This window comes from Peromyscus californicus, unplaced genomic scaffold (assembly GCF_007827085.1).
Source record: "Peromyscus californicus insignis strain IS unplaced genomic scaffold, ASM782708v3 Scaffold_13__1_contigs__length_99412109, whole genome shotgun sequence".
Classification (NCBI taxonomy): domain Eukaryota; kingdom Metazoa; phylum Chordata; class Mammalia; order Rodentia; family Cricetidae; genus Peromyscus; species Peromyscus californicus.
Genome location: NW_026294424.1, coordinates 65,294,303 through 65,311,432, shown reverse-complemented (window position 1 = coordinate 65,311,432; position 17,130 = coordinate 65,294,303). Strand labels below are relative to the sequence as shown.

General features: G+C 38.7%; 1 protein-coding gene across 1 annotated transcript in view; it reads right to left on the bottom strand.

Annotated features, from left to right (window-relative positions):
- Gabrb1 (gamma-aminobutyric acid type A receptor subunit beta1) overlaps positions 1-16,177 on the bottom strand; it is a 408,892-nt gene extending 392,715 nt beyond the window's left edge. The window contains exons 1-3 of the mRNA XM_052735093.1: positions 15,652-16,177; positions 15,358-15,449; positions 14,864-14,931 (exon numbers count right to left, since the gene is read on the bottom strand). Of these exons, the coding sequence (XP_052591053.1) occupies positions 14,864-14,931; positions 15,358-15,449; positions 15,652-15,731 (240 nt within the window). The 5' untranslated portion in view covers positions 15,732-16,177. The remainder of the gene's footprint in view (positions 1-14,863; positions 14,932-15,357; positions 15,450-15,651) is intronic.
- Positions 16,178-17,130: the final 953 nt, after the last annotated feature.

The following is a 17,130-nucleotide window of genomic DNA, read 5'->3' as shown; positions in this document are numbered from 1 at the left end:
ATTTGCAGTAAATTCTTCTGCCTTTTGTTTCTGTAGAATCAAGCTAAACGATTGCTACATTTCTACTGCCATTGTTCTGAGGCAAAATAAAGAAGTTTTTTTAAATGTATATTCATCTATGGAGCAGGGAAATAAAAAATCTGTTATAAGCTCCAAGAAAATAATAACTTGCTAGTTTAACAACAGTTTACTGTTTGTATTTGAAATACAACTTTCCATTCTGAAAGGACATTGAAGGATTGATTGGGCCTTTATATATCCTTGTTTGGTTTTTATCAAATTGTTCACTTGGAGAATACACAGAAAAGCTAAATATCCCTGACTTTTCCTCTTCTTTTCCTAGAAATGGCTGTTCTGATTGGCCCCTACTGTCTCCCTCAAGAAATGGTAGGCACACTTCTCCCATTCTCTGGCTGCTGTGTGGTCCTTAGAGAAGTCCCAGTGCAGAGTACTGATGGAAATCTTGAGTTAAAAACTAACAACTGAGTTTGAATTTTGTATTTCTTACTTTTAGACATCAAACAAATCATTCATGAAAGCAAAATCAACCAGAGAAATGTTCTAGTGTAGGTCTTATGGATCACAACATCAATACAAAGGGAGAAACACAAACCTGGACTATAGTATAAACCCTCTTGTCTGTGAGGGTCTTCTTTTTTTTAATGTGTTGGCTCATGAAAAGATGTAGAGAGAAAGCAGTCTGGGCAAAACTGGAGTAAGATCAGCAGGAGTTGCTTCCTTGTTCAGGCTTAATCTGCATTCTGAACTTGATTTTTTTTTTTTTAAGGTGGGAATACCTGGCCATTCGTTTTAGATAAATAACAAAGGACCTCCTTTTAAAAAATATAATTCAGACATGAGTGGACTCTGAAATAGATGAGGAATTAGAAGTCTGACTCTGGAGGTAGACATTCTAGAGCTTTAAACTCGGTTCCATCACAAATTAACCTTTCTGGACTATGTTTGATCCATGAAAGGAGAATTTAAATATTCTTATTGCAAATGGCTCTCATAAATGGACATAAAGGACATATCCTCATGCCTCATATGTAGACACATTCCTCATAGTCCAGCAGCCATTTCTACTCTTAACATTAAAGGTTGTCTTTTTCTTGTCCTAAATGCAGAAGGATATACAGAGTTGAAGAGACTGTGTCAGATTTGAATTCTGCACAATCTGATTCAGCCCACTCTGTATGTGAGGTACTTACCAGGCATAGACCCAAGGTCTTCTTTCCATTAGGTACCCATGCCATTTAAGAGTTTAAAAACTTCTCTGTCTCCTTTAACCTGGTTACTCGGAAGGTCAATGAAAAGACTGTGTCTTTGCCTGAGATATGTTGAGTGGTATGCACTGTAAGGTTAAAAAGTTGTTTGTTCTAGGAGACTGGACTAATGACTGCTTAGCTAAGAGCCTAGTCTACATTTAGGAATATGTGAAAAATGTGGAAGAAAATAATCTCCCATTATATATCCCAGTGTAGGTGATGAAAATGTTTTTTAAGATCTTACTTTTCATTTGTAACTATCAAACAGAAGTCTCAGAGCTTGATATTTCTCTATTAGAAGCAATGGTAAAGAAATTTTCTTTCTGTTCTTGCTCTTGCCTTTGTACAGAACATCCTTGTAAAGCCAAGTAGGACAGATATAATTATCTTTTCTTCTCCTGAAGCTTTCTAAGGATGAACACTTCCCGGGTACTCTTAGTAGCTCCTTCCAGCATAGTCTCATTACAGTCAAGATGCTCTTCCTTGTGCTCAATCTAATTTTTCTTCTTCCTTCAAGTAATAATACTTCTCTCACAAAGTGCATCAAATCCATTTTCTTTTCCTGCATACAACTAGCTACTGACACCTCATATCTTGCATACAATAGGTCCAGTGTGATTTAAATCTGCAAGGATAAAGTATTTCCACAAATTTGAAGACATTGGCCAAGCTACTCTTTCATGGCTATGAGTTTAATTATTACCAAAATAAAAATGTTGCAAACTCATTTCCTCCTAAAATTATTTTTTTCCCAAATGCTCACCATGTCTACTGATCTTTGAGATTTCTTTTCTTTATAGCTTACCTACTCAGTGGAATAGTGTTATTAAAAACAGAAAATGGACCATATGTATTAACATATCACCTCAATAGTGTCTGGTATGCAGTAAGCTTTTTAGTAAGTTGGAAGATGATGATAATGATTGCGATAGACTGAATTTGTACCACTCAAAAGTCATAAAATGAAGCCTAATCCTCAATGTGATGATATTTGGATGTGAGTCCTTTAGTATATGACAGAGCCATGACTAAAGAGTCCTCATGATTGATGCTAAGAGAAACCAGAGGTCCTTACTCTTCCCATATGAGCGAAGAGCCTGAGAAAACCAGTAATTAACTCTCACATATGAGATGCTAAGTCTGCAGGCACTGTGATCTTTGATGTTACATATCTCCATCCTGGACATTTTGTTGTATCTTCCTCCATGCATTGATGGTGCAGTGTTGACATTAAATACTATACTTTGGGATAACTTTCTCCATTCCCTCAAATGCCTACTTAGTCCTAAGAGATTTATGTACCAAGTCTCATTTAGATTTCAATCATCACTGAAGAAAACACATATCCCCATTTTCAAGAGAAATCCAGGCTTTGAGTAATACTTGGCAGTGTAAGTCTTGGCTTCTCTAGGACAGTGCTGGCTCACACATATTGACCTCAAACAATTCTTAATTGTGTCCACATCATTCTCAGTCCTGCATATTTGCCTAACAAATTATATGATCATTCTAGAGCAATGCCAATGAAACGGATCCTGTTGTGGAAGCAGTACAATTAAAAATTTGATCATCGATCACAGAACCTCAGCCCATAGACTACACCAATGGAAAAACATAGTCCATTTTCTCTGCATATTGGGGATAAAACAAAATAATGAATTTAAGAAAAGTATAGATCACATACTGATTTAAATTCTGTTTAAGTTTGAGGCCCAGGTTTTTTTCTGAGCAAGAATCCAGAGAAAATCATCAGGACATAAGATGGAAGAAAATCTGCCCATCCCCTACCAGTTCTCATGGAGAAGTTTCACAATTACAAGTACTGTGAATTCCAATCAAATGATACGATGACATCATAAAACAAAAATATGGGTCATTATGCCTAATGTGAATTGGTGTTATCCTTGTCACTAAATTTAAAAAGAAGGCACTTATTACAAGTTTTAGAGATAATGATAAAGTGCTAGAACTGGATATATATATTATTTTGCAATTTATACATCACATATACCTGAGTATATATTTGTACCTACTGTGGCTTTCTTGACATTCACAGCTTCCAAAAACAGAACAAATACTGATGCCATTTTATAGAACTAAGAACTAGGGGATTATAAAAGTCAGAAGACTTATACTTAATGGTATAAATTGGGATAGAATGTCGTTTTGAAATGTTAAAGTGATTAAAGTTCTTAAACACTAGAGGACTAGGGGTATTGCTCAGCTAGAGAGCATGTGCTTAGCATGCACAAGGCACTGGGTTCAATACTCGACATCACAAGAATGTTTCAAATATAACTTGACAGAAGCACATCAGGTAAAAGAGAGTGAAGGGAAATACCAAATGAGGTTGAGAGTGCCTGGACTTTAATAACTGATCTAGTGCACTTCCCACTGGCCAGTTGGTTTAACCATGAGATTAATAAGAATTAAAACTGCAAAATAGCATTGCCTCCTCACTCAGTCAGCATGGATGCCATAACACAAGTGGGCACAATATGATCTGGTGGTTTCACATCATGGGATGCAAAGTTCTGGGTGCAAGCAATCAGCACATCTCCACGACACCTAGCCAATTCCAGTCAGATCCAGACTCGGGAAACTGGAGAGTTTAGGGAAGTTTTTCAGCTAAGTTTGAGCTTCCTTTCTCTCTTCGTTTTAAATCTGTGGCCATGAGTGAATCTTTCCCCTCATTCAATCACCTGTACATACTCTGGTATAATACAGGGATTGGAAAGGAAGATCATCTTCGCCTCTCTCATAGCTATTGTATTTCACCAGGAATGAATGCTGAAGACATCCATGTCGAATGATGTTTGAAGATGGTGACTTCCCAGTCAGCACAAAATTACGTTCTGTATTTGCCCCTACCTACTTGATCAATAGTTTGTGCTTTGATCCTAAACTAAGCTCCATATGCTGCAAATGAACAGGATCAATCTGACAAAAGATCTAAGGCAACTTCTCTGCTTGAATTTCTATGGGAAATCAGGATGATGACTATGCAACAATCTAACTTCTTAGTCTCTATATATGGCATATGACAATGCTTTTGAATACAATAGGATAGACGCCATCCTGCAATATCCTGAGAGTAATCTTCATCTACGGTTTCAGAGAAAATGCTCTTTCAAACTTGATAACAACACAGTCTGTGAGGGTGTCCCCCAAGTCATGTACATGTAGGTGTGGGAGAGAGAGAGAGCATTAGCCCAGTAGAGACTGAGTCTGATTTTCTTATATCCCTCTCCTGGAAAGAGAGAGGAGAGAGAGACACACACAGAGAGACAGAGAGACAGAGAGACAGACATCTATTAAGTGCATTTTCCCTTTGAACTAGACATTTTCTTACTTTGTATTCTCATACTTGACAAAATCCTTGATTGTCTTTTAAACTCTAAGTTCTCTCATTTAAAAACCTCTCCAGAGGAAACGCTCTCCATGAATTACCTTTTGTGTTGGATTTTTCCTTTTGTCTAAATGCCACTCATGTTGCTGTCTTCAATCAAATGATTCTTTAAAAATTTCTTGAGTGTTTCAAGAAATATTGATAGTCCAGGTACCAGGAAAATGACAATTGAAAAATGAAAAGCAGTGATTATTTTTAAATCTCATTAGAAGTTTTATGAGTACATACATACATGTAAATTTATATTTGTCACAGAAATAGTCTGTATCTGTAATTATGGCATTGCCATATGACGAAGATGTTTCTACAGAAAAATCTCATGATTCATGGTCAACATAACAGAAAATTACAGATGAAGTTGTAAGGCATACCAGACAGAGGAAATATTAATTTCTGAATTAAAAAACTGTAAATCCTATCAAGTTAATGATTTTTATGACTAAAATTGTTTTATAATATTAATGTTATCATAAAGTCTTTAAAATAGACCAGGAAATTGAGAATATTCTGAAATGTCCTTGTATAGCGAGGGAGGAAGATACTGATAAAAGTTGTCTCATATGAATGATACCTAAATTATATGGAATTTATAAAGACTTTGAGAAGTCTTGATTTTTTTTTTATATGTCCCAGATAGCCTTTCTCCAGCTGAAATGTCCGTGATGGCTACAGAAAAAAAATGCTTTATGGAGGAAATGTAATTCCACTGAGTTTGAAAGCAGATCTGGATACATCTGAGTAGGCGAGAGATTACAGGGATAGGAGGGAGAAACAATAGCCACTGACACGAGAGAATGTTCCAGGCACAGGTAGCATTCCAAACAAACTGTCTCTACGTATACAACAGAGCCAGTTTTCTTGACTAGATTATAGTGTATGGTTTCCTATAAAATAATAAGGTAAAAGGAAAAAAAAGTCTGTCCTGAGTTGCAATGTGTTAGAGTAGGAGATTTTACCAAATCTATCCCCCTTCTTTCAGGTCCCATGCTAACACCTTCAGGAGAGACTCACTGCATGAAACTTCCCTGCCATCTTCAGCCGCAAAAGCAAAGCATCTACCTTAATTTTTCCCACTTTGTATTAAGCCTCATCACCAAACACTCATGCCAGCTTTCTATACAGGTGGGGATGGAACAGCTAACAGCAACCTAAAACCACTTTTCTTTTGATTCATTCATCTAGCTGTTTCTCATCGTTTTCTTTCTTCTAAGGCAAACAATGCAATCTATGAATAATCCTTTGCCTTCCCATATTAACTTGATGAGACCATCTTGTAGGGGACAGCGCTGCTGGATTCTTGCTTAAAACCATACCCAAACGTCAGTTCCGATGTTTCCATTCCTCTGCAAAGCTCCCAGGAGTTGTATTTAATGTCCTGGCAGGTAAGCTTCGTTTCTCAGGGCACACCGCCGTTCTCACTTGCACTGTCTTTATTCTCCGTCTCGTCTCATCACCAGATGCACCGTCTACAACAGCTCACACTGCTCTCATGCAATTTCACATCGAAGCACAATGTTCCAGAAAGACTCTGAATCACTTTCAGAGTGCAGTGGAGAAGAGAACAGATGCTGTGTAAGTGGCTTTCCTACAGTTCCCTTCTCTCCTGCTTTACAAAGACAACTGAAACCGAATACAAAGATCTCTTCTCTGGGAGAAGTTGAACAGTGTATACTAAATTCTGTCAGGGTTATGTCCGCCTAGATAAAGAAGCATATTGTTAGGGATAATTAAAGCTAACTGCATCCTGCTCTCTGCCTTAGCTTAATGCTATTTCTCAACAACTCTGACCAACTCATTTAGTCATGGTATTTTGGGGCCCAGGATTTTTCAATATAGAATATACTTAACTGTGAAGACAACAGGAAGAGTCACCAAATAATTAGTTTGTTTCAGGATAATTGTAATCTCCAATGTTCTAACTCAGTGCACATATAACAACCTTAAAACAATACAATATAGATCCCTTTACTCTGAAAATACACCCCTCCAGAGAGAAGGCAATAGAACTCCAGAGAACATCCCAGATTCTTCTCTAACCTCTATTACCTAACCAGTCAGTAAATCCCTCAAATTCCCCTCTATTTGAATATCATTGCCCTTATTTCCACCTCTAAGCCCACTGTGCTACTTTAGGAACTTATCTTCCACTCTCTACTTTGAAACAGCCTATTAGCTTCTTATCCAGAAATGCTGCCCTCAACTTTGACTTTCCCTACTTTACTACAAGAACCATCTGTGAAATGTAAAACATATTGCTGGTGAAACCCTTTGGAAGGTTTTTTTCCATTTGAGGATTCAGATCCATTTCCTTAGCACACTTATCCCAGCTTGTTGTGTTAGTGTCGACTCATTTTTTTTTTTTGAAAAATAAAAGTGTTCTCTATCTGTATAAAATGTTTAAGCTGAAATTTCAGAAGAACATCCAATTCTTTCTATAGTACGCCTCTAATCCTTGCTCGATTTGGAAGGGATAATAAGTGTCGCTATCTCTTGTATTCTATCAGAGAGAGAGATGATGCACAGACAGACAAATATGTTTCTAGAGCAGCATCTTTTCAAGCCACTGAGAATACCCAATAGTTCTGTCATACACCTTGCATTTACAACTCAGTCTAATCTCTTGACAATACTCCCTGTGCCCTTTCAGTTCTCACAATAGTGAGTCACTGTAGTTCCCAGAACACTTTATGATGTTTCCAGGCATGGCTGCCTATTCATACATCTTTCCTCTTGCTTGGAAAATCTTTCTTTACATTTGTAGTCTATTCACAATTGCTAACCACTATTTCTCTTCAAGATTCATTTCAGGCATAGACCACTCACGATGCCTTAGAAATTATTTCTTTGTGCTCCTGGGAGATCCCATGTATCTATCATACATGTATCTATCAAAGAATCCTTTCTATAGTTTAAAGACAACTGTGTATTATATACTTTCCGCCATATTTCAAAATCACTAAAAGTCTAGGACTTGTCCTAATGTCATTCTATTCTGCCCTCTATTAAAGACCTGATAGAAGGCTGAATGTATTGGGGGTTTGTATTGAGTAGAAACACCTGAGATCATGATCACTATCAATGTTTCAAAACATCTTCCAAGGGGAAATTTCCCACACTTCAAAACCAGAACTTTACAAAAAAAAACCCAAAAACCTTATAAACTGCATAATGGACATCAAGCCCATATGTTTTGTTTGCTAAAGTAATTAAAGCAATGATTTTAGAAAAATTACCTTGGATTTTAAATTCACAATATAATAAATAGCAGGTTTTACTGGGGGATGTAACTGGTAGGGGATGATACATCGGTCCCCTTGGTAGCGCATATGAAGATCCTAACAAAGAATAACTGGTTCACTGAAGATAAAAACTGCAACTTTGCTTTTTTTTTTTATTTGACCAGCTTTTCCCCCAAGTTGTTGCTACTTGTAGAAATCAATTGTTACTTCTTCGTTAAGCATATGTGACAGATGCTGACTGAGTCTTCTACAAACTTCCTGTTCAGTAGAGAGAAGTCAAGGAACTTCAGGAAATGCTCAATCGACTGAAAACAGAAGTGTTCCAAGATTGATCCTGGTGCTAGGAAAAATCAAATCCAGTGCTCTCCAGGATCATAGAGGAGGCATATGCTAACACTGAGTCAATTATCCACATAGACCAACTTATCTTTCTGTTATCCCAAAGGATAACTATGACATTTGAGTCAACTATTCACATGGACCAACTTATCTTTCTGTTATCCCTAAGGATAACTATGACATTTGATCCTATTACTACTTAAGCCAGTAGAAACATTTAATTTAATTTCACTTTGGAAGCATTTCAACTTTCTGACAAAGCAATATTTCATTCATGCGTGAGTGCTGAGGATGTTAGCAAGTATTTAGGGGAAGCGCTAAGGCAAAAAAAAAAAAAATCAGAAAAACCCAAAAGAGACACTGAGATTAAACAAACACTCAGGTTTTATCGCTCATTCCTCAGGCACCTCAAAGGAAGATTTTAGGAAAATTGGATAAGTACTTTCAGATATCTAGGTCTTTGGGAAAAAAAAAACAGTTTACTTCTGTTCCATGTCAAATATTGAAAAATGTATGCGTTTGATAGCAGCAGAACAATGTCTCCAGCTTTAGAACAATGGATAACTTTAGATTAGAAATATCTACAATTTAGTTTTTACCTCAGTATTCAACACAGTATAAACTAAGCATCAATCAAGTCTCATTTGAGGACCATTGATCCAGAATTTCTTGTTGCTGTCTTTGCAAATGAATTAAAGAGGAGAAGGTTGGATGATAATCTCATGACTGAGCAAAATGATGCTTCACGACAATGCCCTGTCTTGCAGTCTATCATTACTGCAGCATTCCCAGGAGGCTATCTCAGTTTGCTCTGTAGCAACTCAATAAATGCTTGCTGATTGACTTGCTGATGGGAACAATGGGGTGGAACAAGACAGGATCTGACAGTGGAATAAAATGAAATAATTATTGATTCCAACAGAATTCTAAATTCATTGACAGACTTTTTAGGATATTTGAAGTTAAATGGCTTTGCTTCATTTGATAGAAGAAAATGCTAAATCTTGGAGAAGACAAGTCCACATTCAAGTTTCCAAATTAAATACTAGGAACATTTTAAACATTTAAATTTTACTAGCCCAGCAGTTTAGAAGCAAACAAGACACACAGCCTGTTTTCAGTTTTTTTAAAATGGTTCTCATGTATCTCAGGCTGGCCTGAACTTACTGTGTAGCTAAACATCTGATCCATCTGCCTCTGCCACATTAATGCTGACATTATAGGTTCGTGCCATCACTCCCAGGTCTTCTGGTGCCAGGGAACCAAACTTGGCTTCCCATATGCTATACAGATACATCTCCAAGTCCTGGTTTCAAACTTTGACCTTTCCACTTACTAGCTCTCTAGCTGTGGAGTTAGCTTTTAAATTTTTCTCGTCTCATGTTTCTCCCTGTCTTAGCTTTTCAGCTTTTCAATCTGTAGTGAGAGATAAAGAATTGCATACCCTCAATTCAAACTTAAATAAACAATTAATTTAAAATTGTAAAAGACATATTCTACACATGGGAAATACTCAATAAATATTCTTATTTATTTTCACTACATTACATACATTCATGCTCAATCTGATCCTGCAATCCCACAATCACTAGCTTTTATATATGAACTCCAACATTTTAAGATCTAGATAGTCATGTTTTAATATGATTTAAAGCATAAAAATACCTGTTATCTCCAAACAGAAAGACAAAGCAGTTTCCCTCTCAGATAGTCTGTTCTATTACTGAACCTGAAGGAGGAACCCTGGTGAGTTTTCATGTAAGAGAAAGGGATGCTTATCTGTTTATTTTCTGCCAGTGTGTGTTCCAGCTTTTAATTGGTACTGACCTATTTGCTCTGTTTCCAAAGGAAATTCTGTTATAACCCAAGAGGATTTATTGACAGAAACAAGAATATATTTGGGCTATTTTTTCACATCTATTGCTAGCTATTTGGTATAGGGAAAGAGTCTGTGTTCTGTATTATGAAGCATAAAAGTAAAGAGTACTCTGTAAGGGGAAAAGATGATGTTGTTATGTGCTTGACTCATAATATAACATAATATAGTATAACATAAAGCATATTCTTTAAGGGGAAAGGATGATGTTGGTATGTGCTTGGCTCAATATATATGATATTGATAGCTACTATTGTACTTGACAAATTTTTTCTCCCCTTAGCACTTAGCACTAGCTGACTAACAAGTATTGACAGAAGACTTCAGTTTCCTCTGAACCACATCTCCTAGGCTCTTCTTGTCTTGAATCTTATTTATCTTTAATAATGGAACTAATCTTCCCTTTGAGTACAGCTACCTATTAGACTAACTAGAAAGTAACTTCATGTGAAGTTTTGAAATACTGCTGCTACTAGAGAAAATCAAAAAGAAAAAATGTTCACTTTTAAAGATAATATTAGAATAATGTTCTTCAGTGTTGATATTCAAAGGGCAGTCTGCACACCAGCAATTGACTTCCTTCAGGAGAAATACAAACTATCAGACCCCATTGCCAAACCTGAGATTTGGAATTTGCATTTTGTGAGCCTCAGGGTGAGGAAGGTATGCCTTTAAGGTTAAGAAGCTGGGGCAAAGAGGAAGAAGGGTTATTGCCCAGAAAAGTTCTGACAGGTGGCTCTTGTCTTGAGTCACCATGGTGATGGCAATTAAACATAGCTCGATGTTGTACCAAGAACCAATGGAATCTAATATTAAAATAGCAACAATATGGAATATAGATGGATATCTGTTCAGTTTAATTTGTTTTATGCATTATTTGTACAACTATGTCTTTTTCTTGTCATTGTTGAAATTATTTGTGAATCCTATAAGAGCATTCACCTCTGCACTTGCAGAACAGTGAAGACAGGAGCGAGGCTACCTCTTACTAGAAATGGTTTGTACTGTGTCTCAGTTTGAGTCAGAGGTCTACATGTATAGTCTTCTACATGTGGACACTTAGACCATCATATCTTCAGCTCAAGGAAAGAAAACTCTATTTGGAATTGCTTCTTGATGACTGCATCTGGCTCTTGCAAGAGGACAGCTTGTTGTGGACATCTGAATAGAAAAGCTTAGCTCCTTGGTTGTTTACAGTCTGCATCATGTTTCTCCAAGATACTACTCAAGGAGAGAACTTCTGTCTGCTACTGCCTCTTTTACTGAGCAGATGGTGGTGGTGGTTATTTTACGAGTAATTGCTATGAGCCATTACCTCCTTTCATTCTACCTGCCTCCTGCTCTAGTCAGCCATGGAACTGTGAGTGAGTGTGTGTGTGTGTGTGTAGAGCACCACGGAAATTGTAAAATTAAAAGATCTGAGTGTTTAAAGTACAATAAATGGAAACTGGGAGATATTTTTCTATATAAGACTTTAGAAAATAATAACACTATGTGGTTACTGTCACATCACCACAAAGTCCATAATGAGAAAGGAAACTTTCTTTTTGAACCAATAATAATTAATATTGTAAAGAAGTCTTACTTTCAATTATGTATAAGATATATGTACAAATACATATATGTTATATATGTCTTTCTACATTAAAATTATTCTCTAAAGGTTTTTAATTCACTTCCCAGAACTAATGAACTAATTTTCTTAATTTTACTTAAATTAATGTGTAATTGATACAAAAAAGTACCAATGTGCGCAGTAATGTATTGATGAATCTTAGGGTTTCTGGTAGATATTCTTTAACATAACAATTTCCATTTCTTTTCTTAACTTTGGAACCACATTTCATATCCTGAAGGACATTAGTCAGAAAGTAGTCATGATAAGAAATTAGCCTTAAAATGGGCAATATTATAAACCAATTTGGGAATATATTTTACTTAGATTAGCAAAAAAGGACAAAAATTAATAGAACTCTAGTTATCTAACCCATTAATTTAATGCATAATCATCATGCCATGTTCCCAGCCACAGAATATGTAATAACAATAGTTAACTAAAAATGTGAAAATTAGCAATGTTGCAGTAAGGCACTTAACTTACATTTTCATTAAATACTACTTGTGTTATTTTATTGTCAATTCTTATTTTGTTTCCAATTTGTAGAAATTTCCCTATCATATGATCACATGTAAGTTACTGCCCATCACGTTACAGAAGAGTGCTTAATAACAAGCTCTAGGTCTTATTTCCCAAAGACCTTTATTCCTACTTATAGTGTCCAAAGCATGTTGCAGAGCATTCTCTTCTTGATAAAGGTCATGGGTAGGACTAACTATCCCTGTTCTGTACATATTGCCCTCTTAACCCTTCAAAAGACTGTCTCCCTCCATATTTCCATTGTCTGTAGTTGTTTCCAGTGTAATTAATTCATTTCAACACTTGGACAGAGATGAGACACTAAAATATACCCAAGTCTCGTCAATAACTCTCACTAAAAGGAAGAGAAGACACAAAGCAAGGTTTCTTATTTTCCAGCTTGTGGGGCCATTTTTCTATGTCTCTGATGTCACAGAGAAGCGCGATGAGTATTTCGGTAAAGAGCATTATCAAAGGCTTATCTATTGAGTGACTATTTATAAAAACATACTAAGTGCATGTATCATAGAGCAGTGAGTAAGCAGACTGTATTATTCAGTCATTAGGAGAAGGTGCTCTATGCTGCTGCGTTTTACATGTGATCCGTCTCAGCTTGTGTATGAATCCATTTCAACAACTGACCGGACAGAGTTTTTTCTTGTGGTGGTTGTTATGGTTATGCAACTTATATATTCAATTAAGTTTTAAAAGATTGCAAAATAATATGTACATAGACATGTGTGGGCACATGCATGCATGCCCATGTATGTGTGTCTGTATTTGATGTTGGGAGTCCTTGTCGCTCTGGAAAACTAAGTACCCTATTACAGTGACACAGACCACTGACAGAGGCACAATTTACCTTCTGAGGTTTCTGAATCCTTTATATATAAATGATCTACGGAGATGTTTACAAGATGCCAGATAAATGACTGAACAGGAAAATGTTATCATAATGCAAATGCACTGACACTAATTGTTAAGCTAATATACCTAGCTGCATCTGCAGTCATAGGCCACTGTTCTTATGTGTGCACATCTTATCATGCTCCTCTGGATGTTTGTAAATAGTTGTTTTAGATAATAGCACACATGTAAACAGAATATTAGTCTGTTAAGTCTCTGCTAAGTAAAAAAAAAATCCACTGATTTATCAAATTTGAAAAAGATGGATTTCTTTTTCAGTGTAGTAGTCAAACACACTTGTAAAATATTATTTGGAACAATCTGAGACATTATAAAGTTGTATTTTAAATAAGCCACTTAAGACAGTGAGAGTTACAGCGCTGCCTCCAAAGCCACACATTTTATACTTATACCATCCAGTGAATGATCGAAAAGCATATTTATAGCTTCCTGACATAATCTAAAAGATGAAAAGGATAATTCTTAAACCTCAGCATAGTACAATAAAAAAAATGGCCCGCTAGGAATGGAATGAACAACAATTCCATAGCTGTTACAGAGAAAATCCTAAAGGAGCCTAGCCTAAGTTACCCAGTCTATCTAAATTTCTGTTGCCGTATTTATTTTTTCAGAGTGGAATAAAAACGACATTTTGTTCCTGTAGATCTATTTGTTCCCTGGGTGGTGGACTCTAGAAAAGCAACAGGCATTTCTTTTCCCCTGAACTCTAGCAACTAGAAAGCGGCTTCCCAGGGTGCAGGGAAACAACCAAAGCCAAAGTGGCAGCTGTGACTTCAATACCTTCGACCATAGCCCAGAGAAAAGACATGAAAATATGATACGTAGAGGGAGGGAGGGAAAGAGGGAAGGAGGGAGGAAGAAAGGGAGGGAGAGAGGGATGGTAAAATGTAGATCCCTTAAAATGAATGACTATTATAATCCACCCCTCCCCTGCCTCAGTCCTTTTAATCATCAGATCTTTTCCTCTTGCCTAGGTTACTAGAATAAAGCAAAGCCATGTGATTCGACTGATTCTCTTCCAACTTAAAACTTGAGAGCTGCAGAAAGACAAACGCATACACCCTCACATGGATCTAAGATGCTCAGAAGCAAGCTTGGGCAATTCTGCTGTTCATCCTGGACTGTTCATCTCAGCCTGTTGCTCCTGCCCAACACTGTGCTGGATTCTGTAGTAGGAAAGGGACACTTGGCGAGCTTTGCCAGCTAGCTTGGTGGCGGAGCTAGGTGGGTTGGGACTATCAGGCTGGGGGAATCTGTGAAGACTGTGGGCACTGTGCCTGGCCTGGCTGTGGTTGCGAACCTCTGGTCTGGGGGACCCCAGTGCAGGCCACCTGGCTGCCGGCAGATGGTGCCCTGCATATCCCCACACTCCCGGAGACCCGGCTAAAGTACGGCTCAGACTCCGCCCCGGCGCAACAGTCCCTCTTCATTCCCAAAATAGTGCGGAGTACGTCTCCTTCGGAACACCGCAGTAGCCCGTGTGTGTCGAAAATACATACTGTGGGGTGATGGACAGTGTGTGTACTGGAGTGGGGCGTACGCGCTGGAGTGGGACCCTGGGGACCAGGGCCGAGGCTGACCACCAATGAAAAGCAGAGGACACAGAACGGGTCCATTTCGCATCTGCGTAAGCTCGGCGGGCCGCCGAGCAGTGGGGAGGCCACTCACCATGTTCACTTCCGAGACCATGTCTATGCTGGCGACATCGATCCGCATCCCGACGTCCACCGGGGGCCCTGCCGGGGAGGTGGGACCACAGCAAAGACAGTCGTTGAGTGGCAGGGGGCTGAGGGGGACATAGGGGCTTCCCAAATCTTATTACAGTCTAAGCAGGCTCCCTCCCTCCCCCCCATCCCTGTTGTAGGGAACAGCCTGGAAAAACAGGTGTGGGCACACGCGTGATGCAGTGACAGTGCAGAGGGTGTGTCGAGTTAAGGAGAGGGACAGCTCAGCCTGAGGATATGTCCACCTGAGACTGGGGATCCTGAGTGTGTGTGTGTGTGTGTGTGTGTGTGTGTGTGTGTGTGTGTGTGTGTGTGTGTGTCCAGGGCGTAGTACTGCACGTTTACAGAAATGAGGAAATGGGGAAGGGGGCATTCTTTCTGACGGAAAGGTGAACTAGGGATGGGTTACAGGTTGAAAGGAAAATGATGAAGCATTACCTCCGAAGTCCGGCCGCAAGCGGATGTCATATCCTTTGAGCAGTCGGTCCACTGTTTCTTTGACGTATGACATGTTGCTGGGTTCATTGGAGCTGAAGGGAAGAAGTAGGGGCTGTGTTCAGAATGAGCACAAACTGCCAACAGACATAAAAAGATCCAGGCACACCTACCCCCCAAATAACAAGATACATGATCCAGCAAACACAAAAAAAAAAAAAAAGGAAAAAAAAAAGAAAAGAAAAAGAAAAACATCAAGAAAAAAAAAAGAGAGAGAAATTGGAGACGGCAGCTCACCTGTGTGCACAACAAACCATGGCAACCATCACGGGAAAAGAAAGAAGCCCCAAACTCTCTCGGTTTTGTACTGTCCACATTACTAACTCTGATGAAAGAATTGTCTTTTCTGCGAAGATTCAAGGAATGCAACTTAGTCGGCGGCTGGGCAGTAATTCCCGAATGGACCTGCGCATGCGCACAGGGTACTCACTACCAAAAGACACCTTGTGCCTTGCAAACAATATTCCTAGTGGAACAGGCAACAGATTTCAATCCTTTTAAAGTTCCTGTCTGGGGTGCTCCGCGTTCTCCGGGTAGTCGGTTACAACCTGCTGTTTCCATGCAGGGGAGCCTACGTGCCTGTGTGCGCCCAGTTTTCCTGCGCTGTGGTTTGCTGCGTTCCTTTTTCTTGTGTCTTAAACCTGATTTTTCTTTCTTTTCTTTTTTAACTGGGCTTTCAGTCATTTGGCTAAGGCTGTCTGATTGGCATCTTTTGTTGATAATCACGGAGGTCCTAGAACAAAAAGTCTGGAGGTGGTTCTCCGGTTGCTTGTAGAAGAGGTGGGGAGGATGCCGGGGGATGGGGAGTGGGCAGCGACAACCGGAAAATGGGTTGGGGGAAAAAAAAGAGGAACTCAGGGCAGGTTTGGGAAGCTGTGAATCTTGTCCTCTTCTGAGGCAAGTCAGAGGGCACCAAGCTCGGTGTAGTGTTTCTCTGGGTTAGGAGGAGAGGGCGAACCGGCCAACTTTTCAATGTACTTTTTACCTTTTCCGCCTCCTCTCTATCGGTAGATTGGGAAGTGAAGGAAACAAGGATGGGGCAACTCTGGCAGAAAATCCTTTTTCTAGGACCTTTGTTGGCAATTCTTGTAGTTTTCAGTAGGCAATGCTTCTTGCTTATAACTGCCTGTGTGCTAGCTCCTGTTGGTAATCCCTAAACAGAACATTTCAGGTCTAACCCGCCACAGGCAGTAGGAAGGAGCTCTGGAGCAGTCAATCTCCTTTGAAATAAAGGGAGGTTGATAAATGCAATTCAATAAATATCACCAAACATGTTAGGCGGTTGGAGACTCGGGGCTAGGCTCATGTTCCTTTGTTAAATGGCGTCTATCAAGTTCCTTTGTCAAATGGCAATTTCATTGTATACTAGGAATTCTGAGACTTGGAGCTAGCTTGAGAGGGTCTCTGGCCTAGAGAAATTCACAAAATACTTATAAACATAAGCAAAAAAATAGTGCATCTTTATATAGTCTGTGTAGACTGAAGAGTTATTATTATACCAAGAGGCATTAGAAATTATTTCAGAGGAGGAAAAAATAGTGGGAAGACTATGCTCTTTGCCAGAGCAGGTAGGGGGATCCTTCTTGAGGGAAAACAATGTGGACCAACTCTTGGAGACTAGACAACCGACTTGTGAAGTTGAATGCAGAAGAGGTCCATGATAAAGGGAGGGAAGGAAGATGTGATAGTGGGTGACAGGAATGTGAAAGAAAGTTG